Source organism: Heterodontus francisci, chromosome 43 (assembly GCF_036365525.1).
Source record: "Heterodontus francisci isolate sHetFra1 chromosome 43, sHetFra1.hap1, whole genome shotgun sequence".
NCBI lineage: Eukaryota > Metazoa > Chordata > Chondrichthyes > Heterodontiformes > Heterodontidae > Heterodontus > Heterodontus francisci.
Window position 1 is genome coordinate 16,582,591 of NC_090413.1, and position 13,989 is coordinate 16,596,579.

The following is a 13,989-nucleotide window of genomic DNA, read 5'->3' on the forward strand; positions in this document are numbered from 1 at the left end:
TTAGTTAAGTCACTTTCTCGTTTATTGCAGATGTTAATGAGTGTTTGAATGCAGAGGAAGCTTGTGGACCCAATGCCAGCTGTAACAATACAGCGGGAGGTTTCTACTGTACCTGTAATGGAGGCTTTGTCTCAACCACTGGCGAACCTGCCTTTACCAATAAAGTAAAGACTCAGTGTCAAGGTAAACACTTTATTCTCCCTCACAGTGAGTCCCAGGACGAGAGTGTTGTGATGTTTTGATCACTCCAAGCCCACACATTTATTTGACATGTTTGGAGTGAGACTAAAGCCCACAGCTTCCTGACTCAGAGGTGAGATTGCTACCCTCTGAGCCACTGCAGAAATGTCGATGGGTTTTCAGTGACACACAGAATGATAGTGTTAACACTGGCATCATTTTTTTTTTTGTCTGTCGCTTCTAATCTTCTTGAACCTGTACGTGTTTATCTGACATCCATGCAGCCGATCAGTGACTATCCTATCCCTGTGTAGTGTTAATAATAACAATAACAATAATACCCAATGCAGTGTGTCGTAATAAAGCTGGCCAATTCTATTGTAAGTGCATCAAAGGATTTTCCTCTGCTTCCGAAGGTGCTGGATTGACTTTGAGAGCCCCCTGCGTCAGTAAGAATACTGATGGAGCAGTAAGGAATATGCTGGGCCTTGAGGTTATGATTGTGCTGGTGAAGAATTCTACTGCTGACGGCCCACAGCACCAGTTTTGAGCTGCTACATGTGTTCTGAATCTATCCCACGTAGCACTGTGGTAGGACCACACAACACGATGGAGTGTGTGCTCAGTGTGAATACTGAACACTACCCATTGTCATTGGAAAACTTAAGCAGGGGTTAATATGGAATAATGAGGTTGTCTTGTGCTCTGTGCCTGAAGTAGACACAGTTATATTTTTAATTCTTTTGTGAGATGAGGGCGTCGCCTGCAAGGACAGCATTTGTTGCCCATTCCTAATGGTCCTTGACAACTGAGTGGCTTGTTAGGCCATTTCAGAGGGCAGTTAAGAGCCAACCAAATTGTACAGGGTTTCCATTCAAACAAGTTTTAAAACATACACATTTCATTTACAAACTCTCAATGCCAAATAGGAGCTTGTGCTCTTGGCCTTTGGTAGCCACAGGAAGTTAGTCTCTATCACAATGAATATTTCTGCTATTAGTGTTTATGATATATATCATATCACAGCTTCATTATTGCAAAGTGCAGCCTATAATAATAACAGCAGAGATTTGACTGTAAGGTTTGTATTACAGAGCTGAAATACAGTGGAGTCTTGATAGTCCTTCTGCTGCTTTTTTGCCCATTCTCAGCACAGCCCACACCTGCTACTCTAAGACAATATCTTCCATTTACATCATTCAGAGTACACCTCCACCTCAGGATCTATTGAATGTTGGTTCCATCCAGTTCTGGTCCCCAGTTCCCATTGACTTTGACTTTCCGACTCTTTCTAGGACACTGTAGCACAATTGGGACTCTGTGTCGATGTCCAGTGAGCTGGACTCAGGAAACGGCTGATTGTAAGGTGGGAGCATCAGGGTAGGATTTGGAGACCAACAACTCCAGATTCAAGCCAGTAAGGTCCACTTCAATGACTGTTCTTTGGCACTGTTACAACCCTGTGAGAAAGGGGGCTAGGGTTCCCTCTCAGCCTTTACTTGGTCATACCATAATAGGATTTGATTTTAAACACGCTGTGTTTTTAGTTCGCCCTTGGTGAATCCTTGTTCACTATCTTCCAATTATGAGGCAAAGAGACGAACCAAACAGGTTTTCCTACGTTTAAAGAAAAAAGGTTGTACTTTGTTAAACTTAAATTCTAATTCGGTTAATGCCTACGGATACGGTACACACCCACGCTAGCATGCATGCGCGGTGCACACATGCAGATAGAGACAGAAAAGAGTATAAGAAATAAAGTGGAAAAGCTTGAGGCAATATCTGAAGATGGTTTTGGTTACTGTTCTTCGAGCTCGCTGTAAATTCCTTGATTGTAGGTAGGTCTTGCTTTTCATTAGGGTCCAGTATTCTTCTTAACCCTTGTTCAATGTAGGAGACTTTTCTCTCTTCAGGTTCATGTGTCCTCAATGGGTCCAGAGGCTTGTGAGAAAGAGATGGGAGCATACAGGAGAGGCCTTTTCTCAGTTTAACATCTCTGTGGCTAGTTCAAAAAACCCTGAACCAGCCAGTTAGTCATGTGACCAGCTGGTTTAACCAGTCCTGGCTTTTGTGGATTGTATCACCTAAGCAGTCTCTGGAATGCTCTTCCTTAAACCTTCAATGTCTGGTGATCAGAATCCATTGTGGGTTGAATGTGTCAGGGAATGGTCCTTTTGTCTCCACAAACACTGTTTGTTAGTATGCAAATGTTTTTCAGCTAAGTGTCTGGCAGACCTTGTAACAGGCCTGCTTTCCTTCCCAGCAAGTTTAAAATCAGTGTTCAAAAGACAAAATTAATATGCCTCATTCTTGGCAGGTGAAGCCTGCATGACACCTCTATACTCAGCAGAATGAAATGCAATTTGAGTAAAGTGCATTACATTAACAAGGGTCGGGAGAGAAAACCTAAGATCCAGGAAAAAGTGTGCGTCTCTCTCTCTCTCTCAGCCACTCACATTCATTCATAAATCCTGAAACGTATTACAGCCTATCTTTTCTTGGTAGCAGTGTTGCTTTAAACTGTCCTTTTTTGGCATCCCAATAAACATATGGTTCTTTGGGGAGGATTTTCTTCAGTTTGCCCATTTCCATGTCTGCCCAGGGTGTTTTTGAGATGGTTAGGTTTAATTAGCCATGAGTTGGAATTTTTTTTTCCCAAGAGAGTCAGTAGTGGGCGGATCTATCCTGAACTTCCTTTCAGTGCTTTGCTGAGTCATGCAAAGGCTTTTGACTTCAGGGGATGGATTGTTCTCTTTTTTTCAGACCAAGGGGGAGGATTCTTTGCTAATCCCCCCTTTGTCCTCTGGGACACTCCTGCCAGCAGGTATTTGTGCAGACTGTACTGCACTCCCCTGTGGCATATTGACTAGGTGAGGCATCACCCTCATGGTTTCTCTGCCCCTAGAGGTCTCTGTTTGTCTCTGCAGATTCGTGTAAATGCTGTTAGCAGCTCTGGTGGGGTGCTTCTAGTCTCTGCATTTACATTGGAGGATGTGGGTTCTAACTTTTCAAATTGATCGGGGTTGGTCGACCGGAGAGTAGGAGTTTTCATCCGGAATTCCTCCCGGACTTCTTTTAACCTGCCCTCTTGGTTGCTTATCCCCCTTCCCTTTCTAACCTTTTGTCAGCCTTGTGCCTATCTGTCCCCTTTGGTTCTCGGTGGGGGTTCCTTACAGTTCACCAGCCCTCTGCTGGAAGATCCTCCTAACACCAGTACAGGACTCAGGGGTGCAGGTTTCACTGTAGGTTTGGGTTTCCCCTCAATCTGGCACGTGTGCCAACTCCTTCAGTACTCCACCACATCTTTGTGGAGTTTTGGACAGTCAAACCGCTGCCTTATGCGGGCTTTGGTCTTTTGTATACCAGCATGTACAGCCACTGTAGTCTCATGGACCCTTCTTAATATTTCTCTCTGGTACCTCTGCGGCACCACTAACTGGTGAACTACTGTACACTCCTTGCTCTCAGGTTTGTGAGGAGAACTCCATTTCCTCAGCAGTAAATCATTCTTTAAATAGTAGCAATCAGGGACTCCCTCTGCTTCACTTTCAGACTGGGCAGCCTGTGCTAACTCGCGCAACACTAGGTCGGCTCGTTGAGCCTCAGCGAGGGAAAATTTATTTAATTCACTCCCTGCGTCTTCTAACTTCCCAAAGAAAGTCTCGGACAGGCAGACCTCATGGTCATCTGCCTGCAGTGCCAATTCAGTCTCCTCTGGGGGAGCTGGTTTTGATCATAGCCTGATTCATTACACATTCAGAGAAACTGCAGGGGAACATCTCCTGTGGTCCTTCTTTCACTACTGGGGGGCTACCACCTTTACCCCTGCCAGATCATTACCTAGGAGCAGGTCAAGCCGGCCACAGAGAAACTAGGGACAATCCCTATGGTCACCGGTTCAGAAACTAAGTCGCACTCCAGGTGCATCAGTGTACAGGTACAGGCATACATCGCCCTCCAATACTTTTCACCACCATTCTGGTGTTCACTGCACTCTCTTGGGGAAAGATCAGGCCTTTTCCCAGCAAATGGGATCTAGTGGCCCATGTGTCCCTGAGAATTACTATGGGTTTGCTTACCCCACTCAAAGGGTATGGGGTTACTCTCCCTGCAGACGCAAAACCCTGGTAACCTTCAGGAATCCTATTAAAATTTCCTGCACTTGTAGCAGTCGACTTCCTGAGTCTGACACTTACTTCCGTTAAAGCCACAGTTTGTTCTGCTGTGCTTTGCATCAGGGTTCCTGAGTGGGTGTGCCCTGATTAACCCTATCAGTCTTCGCTTTAGTTACCAGCAGTCAGCTCTTGAATGCCCTGTTTACTTACAATGGAAGCACACAGGTATCTGGGTCTCACTCCCGCTCACAGCACCTTCCTTTTTAGCTAGAGGAGGGCCCCCCATGTCTCCTGGTTTTCTCTTCCTCCCAGGACTGCTTGGGCTCCTATCACCTTCCCACCTTTTGTCCTTTGTTGATTTGTGTGGGTGACTAGGAAAGGTTATCCCCTGGGAAACCAACTTACAAAAAAAAGCCATCTCATTGGCCAGAATGGCCGCTTGTCAGGCTCCCTGAACCTGCTGCTCCTCTCCATGGGTCTTTTTTGAGAATGGGAGAGAGTATTTAAATTCCTCGAACAGAATTACATCTCTGAGATTCCAATAGCTGGGCTGTAATTTAAGAACCCTCAGCTACTGGTCAAAAGCCAGCTGCTTACTTCTTTCAAACTCCAGATAAGTTTAATTAGCTTGCTTCTTGAGGGTTCTAAACTTTTGGCGATAAGCTTCTGGTACTAATTCATATGTCCCAAGGATAGCATTTTTGGTCAGTGCGTAATTTGAGGAGCTCTCATCTGGCAACAGGGAAATAACCTCATGGGCTTTTCTGGTTAGCTTGCTTTGTAATAAAAGAGGCCGGTCTCAGCTGGCCATTTTAGCTGCGTTGCCAATTTCTCAAAGGACACAAAAATACTTCTACATCTTCCTCATTCAATTCTGGGATCAGTTGAGCTAATTTTAACAATTCTGTACACAACCCTGAGTTATGCTCCTCCATGTTGGCTATGCTTTCACTGCAATTGCTCTGTCACCCCCTAGTTAACTCAAGCCGCTTCAGCTCCCTCTCTTCACATTCCTTCCGGAATATTCTTTCACTCTCCCTCTCCTGCCTTTCAATTGTATCTTTGCCAACAATACCCTGCTGGAGTCTACTTCTAACCCTGTTTCTACTTCTTCAGAATCAAAGGAAAAATGGTTAGCTACTAGTCTTATGAGTTCGGGCTTCCTAGCCTTGCCATGCACAGTGATCCCACACTGCTCAGCCATTTTGCTCAACTCCTCCACAGACAGTGCTTTTAACTTATCCCAAATTACATCACCCTGGCTTGGGAAGCTATTAGCTACAATCAGAGACATGTTAGTATTCAATCACACACAACCACAAGAAAACCTGTATTGAGATATTGCTCTTTTTTGATTGGGAACAATTTGGCTTCCCACTTCCAATTTCTCTCGTTTGTCTATGGGTCAGTTCCGGACGCAATCAGCCAAATTTCTGTTATGGCCTGGTGAGAAAGTGGTCTAGGGTTCCCTCTCAGCCTTCAACCGGTCTTACCGTAACAGGGTCTAATTTTAAACACGCTGTGTTTTTAGCAACCCCTTAGTGAATCCTTGTTTACTAACTTCTAATTATAAGGCAAATAAACTAACCAAACAGGTTTTCTTAGGTTTAAAGAATAAAGTTTGAACTTTATTAAACTTAAACTCTAATTTGGTTAACGACTACTGATATGCAACATACCCACGCTCGCATGCATACTCGATACACACCTGCATATAAAGACAGAAAAGAGTAGAAAAAATAAAGTGGAAAAGTTTGAGGCAATATCTGAAGACGGTTTAGAGTACTGTTCTTCAGGCTCACTGTAAAGTCCTTGATTGTAGGTAGCTCTTGCTTTTCATTGGGGCCCAGTATTCTTCTTAAACCTTGTTTGAAAAGGAGACTTTTCTCTCTTGAAGTTCTCAGAGGGTCCAGAGGCTTGTGAGAAAGAGATGGGAGCATACAGGAGAGGTCTTCTCACTCCAGGAGCAGTCATTTCACAGTCCAAGAGCTCGGTGGCTGGTTCAAAAAACTCTGGACCAGCCAGTTAGTCATTTGACCAGCTGGTTTAACCAGTCCTGGCTTTTGTGGATTGTATCACCTTAGCAGTCTCTGGAATGCTCTTCCTTACACCTTCAATGTCTGGTGATCAGAATCCATCTTGTGAGTTGAATGTGTCAGGGAATGGTCCTTTTGTCTCCACAAGCACTGTCTGTTAGTTATGCAAATGCTTTTCAGCTGTGTCTGGTGGCCCTTGTGACAGGCTTTCTCTTCCCAGCAAGTTTAAAATCAATGTTCATATGACAAAATTAATATGCCTCATTCTTGGCAGGTGGGGCCTGCATGACAGGCACTAACATCCTTCACACCAATGAGCAAAACATTCCTCTGCTCCCCTCCCCCAAAAATCAAAAGTTTAAAAAAAACTCCCAACAGATGGCGAAAGTTAGTTAAGTCACTTTCTCGTTTATTGCAGATGTTGATGAGTGTTTGAATGAAGTGGAACCTTGTGGACCCAATGCCAGCTGTAACAATACAGCGGGAGGTTTCAACTGTACCTGTAATGGAGGCTTTGTGTCAACCACTGGTGAACCTGCCTTTACCAATAAAACACAAACTCAGTGTCAAGGTAAACACTTTATTCTCCCTCACAGTGAGTCCCAGGATGAGAGTGTTGTGATGCTATGATCACTCCAAGCCCACACATTTATTTGACATTTTATGGAGTGAGACTAAAGGCCACAGCTTCCTGACTCAGAGATGGGATTGCTACTCTCTGAGCCACTGTCGAAATGTCGATGGGTTTTCAATGTCACACAGAATGATAGTGTTAACACTATCATTTTTTTTTGTCTGTCTCTTCTAATCTTCTTGAATCTCGTAATAAAGCTGGCCAGTTTTATTGTAAGTGCATCAAAGGATTTTCCTCTGCTTCCGAAGGTGCTGGATTGACTTTGAGAGCCCCCTGCGTCAGTACGAATACTGATGGAGCAGTAAGGAATATGCTGGGCCTTGAGGTTATGATTGTGCTGGTGAAGAATTCTACTGCTGACGGCCCACAGCACCAGTTTTGAGCTGCTACATGTGTTCTGAATCTATCCCACGTAGCACTGTGGTAGGACCACACAACACGATGGAGTGTGTGCTCAGTGTGAATACTGAACACTACCCATTGTCATTGGAAAACTTAAGCAGGGGTTAATATGGAATAATGAGGTTGTCTTGTGCTCTGTGCCTGAAGTAGACACCGTTTTTAAAAAATTCTTTTGTGAGATGAGGGCGTCGCCTGCAAGGACAGCATTTGTTGCCCATCCCTAATGGTCCTTGACAACTGAGTGGCTTGTTAGGCCATTTCAGAGGGCAGTTAAGAGCCAACCAAATTGCCCAGGGTTTCCATTCAAACAAGTTTTAAAACATACACATTTCATTTACAAACTCTCAATGCCAAATAGGAGCTTGTGCTCTTGGCCTTTGGTAGCTACAGGAATTTAGTCTCTATCACAATGAATATTTCTGCTATTATTTTTATGATTATATATCATATCACAGCTTCATTATTGCAAAGTGCAGCCTATAATAATAACAGCAGAGATTTGACTGTAAGGGTTGTATTACAGAGCTGAAATACAGTGGAGTCTTGATAGTCCTTCTGCTGCTTTTTTGCCCATTCTCAGCACAGCCCACACCTGCTACTCTAAGACAATATCTTCCATTTACATCATTCAGAGTACACCTCCACCTCAGGATCTATTGAATGTTGGTTCTATCTAGTTCTGGTCCCCAGTTCCCATTGACTTTGACTTTCCGACTCTTTCTAGGACACTGTAGCACAATTGGGACTCTGTGTCGATGTCCAGTGAGCTGGACTCAGGAAACAGCTGATTGTAAGGTGGGAGCATCAGGGTAGGATTTGGAGACCAACAACTCCAGATTCAAGCCAGTCAGGTCCACTTCAATGACTGTTCTTTGGCACTGTTACAACCCTGTGAGAAAGGGGGCTAGGGTTCCCTCTCAACCTTCACCTGGTCTTACCATAACAGGATTTAATTTTAAGCATGCTGTGTTTTAGCTCCCCCTTAGTGAATCCTTGTTCACTAACTTCCAATTATATGGCAAAGAAACTAGCCAAACAGGTTTTCTTAGGTTAAGGAAAAAAGGTTGAACTTTATTAAACTTAAATTCTATTTTGGGGGTTAACACCTATGGATACGCGACACACCCACGCTAGCATGCATCTGCAATACACACATGCATATATAGACAGAAAAGAGTAGAAGAAATAAAGTGGAAAAGTTTGAGGCAATATCTGAAGGTGGTTTCGGTTACTGTTCTTCAAGCTCGCTGTAAAGTCCTTGATTGTAGGTAGGTCTTGCTTTTCATTCGAGCCCAATATTCTTTTTAAACCTTGTTCGACGTTGGGGACTTTTCTCTCTTGTAGTTCATGTGCCCTCAGTGGGTCCAGAGGCTTGTGAGAAAGAGGTGGGAGCAGATAGGAGAGGTCTTCTCACTCCAGGAGCAAACAATCTTTTCTGAGTTCAAAATCTCTGTGGCTGGTTCAAAAATCCTTGGAACAGCCAGTTAGTCATGTGACCAGCTGGTTTAACCAGTCCTGGCTTTTGTGGATTGTATCACCTAAGCAGCCTCTGGAATGCTCTTCCTTAAACCTTCAATGTCTTGTGATCAGAATCCATTGTGGGTTGAATGTGTCAGGGAATGGTCCTTTTGTCTCCACAAGCACTGTCTGTTAGTATGCAAATGTTTTACAGCTAAGTGTCTGGCAGCCTTTGTAACAGGCCTTCTCTTCTTCCCAGCAAGTTTAAAATCAATGACCATATGACAAAATTAATATGCCTCATTCTTGGCAGGTGGGGCCTGCATGACAGGCACTAACATCCTTCACGCCAATGAGCAAAACATTCCTCTGCTCCCCTCCCCCAAAAACAAAAGTTTAAAAAAAACTCCCAACAGATGGTTAAAGTTAGTTAAGTCACTTTCTTGTTTATTGCAGATGTTGATGAGTGTTTGAATGAAGTGGAACCTTGTGGACCCAATGCCAGCTGTAACAATACAGCGGGAGGTTTCAACTGTACCTGTAATGGAGGCTTTGTCTCAACCACTGGTGAACTTACCTTTACCAATAAAACACAAACTCAGTGTCAAGGTAAACACTTCATTCTCCCTCACAGTGAGTCCCAGGATGTGTTGTGATTCATTTTTGTTTTATTTTCTTAAGCTGACATGTTTGTCTGCCTCCTGCTGTGGTTCTATATTCAACCGAACCCCTGTAAGTCCAATGGACTGTGTGTGAATAACAACTAGCCAGATATCGCTGGCAAAATAACAGTGGGTTAACTACGCATGGCATTATTAATGTGCAAATTGGCCAGAAATTTCAGGGGATGAGAAGATACACTGTGTTATGACCGAGACGGGAGGTGTGTAATGTTTATTCTAGTTCCACTTCTTCACAGGTCACAACATGTATTTCAATTTTCCCACATACCAATATGGTCAATCTCTATTTTTCCCAGAATAAAACACACTAACCAGGTTTCTTTGACGAACAAATTATCAGTCTATTGTAAAACAAGTCTTAACCAGTAATGAAGGAAAGCATAAACACACAGCTTGAAATTTTAAAGTTCCCTTTTTATCTTAGCCCCTCATACTCATAGACACACACAGACACGCACACATACACCAGTTAACCGACAGAAATAAAAGGGATTTTTGGTTAGAGCTCTGTTACAGACAAAAAAACACTTGGGCTGAATACTTGCTCATTCTTGAAGAAAACAGCAGATGAGATACGTTGTATTCCAAAACTGGCATCGAGTCTGGCCTTCGAGTGGTGGAGGCAGAAACCCTCAGCTCTTTTAAAAGGTACCTGGACATGCACCTGAACTGCTGTTACCTGCAAGGCTATGGACCAGGTGCTGGAAGATAAGATTTGATTGGGCGGCTAATTTTTTCGGCCACGCAGACACAATGGGCTGAATGGACTCCTTCTGTGCCATAACTTTTCTATGGTTCTATAGAGTACACATAGATGGGTCACTGGGATCTTTTAGAACAGTTCTTTCTAGGCGGCGTTGAGAATTAATTTAGCAGGCTTTTCTGCAAAGTCAGGAGACAAGATAAGTTGACACAGTGGACTTCTCGGGGTCTTTTTGAGAAGTGCTGGAAAGCTGAGCTGGGTTGTGGTCTTCTCCAAGATAAAAGCAAAATACTGCAGATGTTGGAAATCTCAAATAAAAACAGAAAGTGCTGGAAAATGCTCAGCAGGTCTGGCAGCATCTGTGGAGAGAGAACCAAAGTTAATGTTTCAGGTCAGTGACCTTTCTGATGAAATGTTAACTCTACTTCTCTCTCCACAGATGCTGCCAGACCTGCTGAGTATTTTCCAGCACTTTTTGTTTTTATTTGTGGAGAACTCCTTCCTTGGAAGTTCTCTTCCTTTTTCTGCAGGCTTTTTAAAGAAATGGAACAGGCTGGGCTGAGCTAGGGTTCTGTCCTTCAGTTTTTTTTTAAAACTCCAACCCCTTTAAAACAATTCATTCTCAACTTCAAACAATTCAAAAGTGAAGTCGGAAACAGAAAGTCCACCTTCTGACGTGTCACTTCTCTGTACACATCTTCCCGCAGTTATCAGGGTTTTTGTTCTATTTTTAACTTGGGCCAAGTGACAACCAGTAAATTTTGTTGTCAAACAAATCCTTTCCGTGTTCTCTTGATGAGCCTTTTGGAAAAAAAACTGGTCCAATATTTTTTCAGTTTGATTATGAATTCTCAAAAAATATTTTTAACTAAACAGAAGCCCTTTCGTAACAACTGTGAGTGACTCTCCAGAACTTACTGTTGCACAGAATCACAGAATGGTTACAGCACAGAAGGAGGCCATTCAGCCCACCGTGTTTGCACTGGCTCTGCGAAAGAGCAGTTTAATGCCATTCGTCCACCTTCTCCCTATTGCCCTGCACATTCTTCCTTTTCAGATAGCAATCCAATTCCCTCTTGAATGCCTCGATTGAACCTGCCTCCACCACACTCCCAGGAAATGCATTCCAGATCCTAACCACTCGCTGCGTGATAAAGGTTTTCCTCATGCCGCCATTGGTTCTTTTGCCAATTCCCTTAAATCTGTGCCCTCTTCTCCTCGATCCTTCCTATCTACTCTGTCCAGAGTCCTCATGATTTTGAATACCTCTATCAAATATCCTCTCAATCTTCTCTTCTCCGAGGAAAACAGTTCCAAATTCTCCAATCTATCCACATAACTGAAGATCCTCATCCCTTGAACCATTCTCATGAATCTTTTCTGCACTCTTTCTAATGCCTTCACATCTTTCCTAACGTGTGGCACCCAGACCTGGACGCAATACTCCAGCTGAGGCCAAACCAGTGTTCTATACAAGTTTAACATAACTTCCTTGCTTTTGTACTCTATACCCCTATTCATGAAGCCTAGGATATTGTATGCTCTCTTAATCGCTCTCTCAACCTATCCTGCCACCTTCAATGAATTATACACATATACACCCGGGTCCCTCTTCTCCTGCTCACCCTTTAGAATTTCACCCTTTACTTCAGTTATACTTCTCCACGTTTGTATATGTGGCTTCTTACCTTTAGCCTTTGTTATTTCTAAGAACTGGCTGGATTTGCACATTAATTCCCATTAAATCCATTATCGAATGTTAGGCAATTAAAGAGGCTTAGCACCATTTCTAACTCCATGATGTTTGTTAATGCAATGTCAATCAACCCGTCTAGACCAGAAAAGGAGCTTCAACACTTCAATTTTATTCCTGCATATTGTCAATTCTTTCTAGAAATTTTTAAAAATATTAAATTTTAATTATTTTCTTACTTGTTCTTTCTGTCTCTTTTTGCTCTCTAATCCAATCCTTCCTTCTCTCCCTATTTCGCTTTCTGGGACCCGATTTGACCCTAATTCACCCTCATTCGACATTGCTCCTCTGTTTCTTTCTCAATCCTTGAATCTTATTGGTTAAGGAGGCGAACCGTTGGTTCTCTCATTCACCAAGAAGCCCCCATGCCCTCACTGCGCTGTTATCAGCTTGCATATTCCGTAGCTGATGGCACAAAAAACTATTTGAGCCAAGGGGTTAGGACAATGTCTAACTATTGGGAGGAACTGCAAGCTGCCCCACTCCACCAAGATTTGGCCCCTTTGTGAGTGTATTGAAGGATTTATCTCAGTCCATAGGATAAGAATAATCAAACCCCAGACTAAAGAATAATGATGAATGAGGAGTAAAATGACATAAGGTAGTTGGATTGAAGGCACTTTAGAACCAGCATAAGAAAAAAAGGACTTGTATTAATATGGTGCCTTTCATGACCTCAGGATGTCTCCAAAAAGAATTTACTTGGCTGTGAAACTTGAAGTGTTATAATATAGGAAGTGTGGGAGCCAATTTGTACACAGCAAGATTCCACAAATGACAATGAGATAATGATCTGTTTTTTGTGATGTTGAGCGTTAGCTATTGGCCAGGACACCAGGGACACCCCTGCTCCTTTTCAAATCGTGCCATATTTTACATCCATCTGAGAGGGCAGACATGGCTTCGGTTTAATGTCTCATCTGACAGACATCACCTCGGACTGTGCAGCACTCCCTCAGAAGTGTCAGACTTTCTGATTTCATTGCTCATTGGATTGGTGGCTAGATTTCAAGTTGAATTTCTTTCTTTTTCCTTTTGCAGACCTGATATCCTTTCGTCCTCAGACTTCATCACTTCAGGTAAGTTACCTAGAATACACATTGAGTAGAACTTTATTTTATGGCTCAGATTGTGAAGTGCATTTGCATTGACAGGTTTTGGTCCAATTTCTTTTCTCTGTTTTTCCAATATTCACCTATCCTGACCTCAGCAATTAACCTTTGTTGGAATACAGGTTCCTAGGCAATGGATGCTCCCGAGTTCTTGGATCAAGTGACCATTCTGCCTGTGCCAGTTTCAGGATTATGGGGTGGCAGTTTAGTGGACCATGCAGGACATCATGACAAGCTGAGCTTTGTCCTCACTCAATGCCCACAACATGTGGACATATTGGGAGTGAGGGTCTTGACTGATTTGTCCCTTTCCTAGACAAGGGTGCTGAGACCAAAGGAAGCCCTGCCCCTCCCCACAGAGACCCTGGCAATGATCAGAAAATCCACCACAAATGGATGAAACCATAGAGGTTTGCAACAGAAGAGGCCATTCAGCCCATTATGTCTGACTCCCTGCTAGAACAATCCAAACAAATACTTCTCCCCAGAGCTCTGTATCTTCCCCTGCTTCAAATATGAAACTTCTGGTTTCAGTACACAAAACATGACTTTTATTAAGAGCTCTTGAGCGGATCTGAATGTGTTGATGTGACGTGACATCGTTCGAAGTATCTCTTCAAAGTTAATTCAATGGCTTCAACCATCGCTGTCTTCTGTGTCCCACAGGATATTGATTTGTTTGCCATTCAGTCTTTCACAAGCCTTTCAAAGTTGAACAATACGAATTCAAAAGAGTTCCACAAGCTGGTTTCCAATTTCTTGGAAGTCATGGAAGATAATGTACTGACAGCCGCCCACAATTTACATCACAAAGAGATAATGAATTTCTCATCCGACGGTTTTGGTAATGTAGCAATCATTTTGTCCTAGCTATGAAGTTTCCATTTAGCCATTGACTTCACTCTGCTCTAGT

The 13,989-nt window shown here is 43.1% G+C and overlaps 1 protein-coding gene across 8 annotated transcripts in view; it reads left to right on the forward strand.

Annotated features, from left to right (window-relative positions):
* LOC137355614 (adhesion G protein-coupled receptor E1-like) overlaps window positions 1–13,989 on the forward strand; it is a 79,787-nt gene that overhangs the window by 41,411 nt on the left and 24,387 nt on the right. For 4 of the 8 annotated variants that reach the window (XM_068020945.1, XM_068020946.1, XM_068020947.1 and 1 more), the window contains 5 exons: window positions 31–183; window positions 6,750–6,902; window positions 9,282–9,434; window positions 13,006–13,043; window positions 13,743–13,920. In XM_068020945.1, the coding sequence (XP_067877046.1) occupies window positions 31–183; window positions 6,750–6,902; window positions 9,282–9,434; window positions 13,006–13,043; window positions 13,743–13,920 (675 nt within the window). The remainder of the gene's footprint in view (window positions 1–30; window positions 184–6,749; window positions 6,903–9,281; window positions 9,435–13,005; window positions 13,044–13,742; window positions 13,921–13,989) is intronic. The other 4 variants (XM_068020948.1, XM_068020953.1, XM_068020949.1 and 1 more) reach the window with 3 other exon arrangements.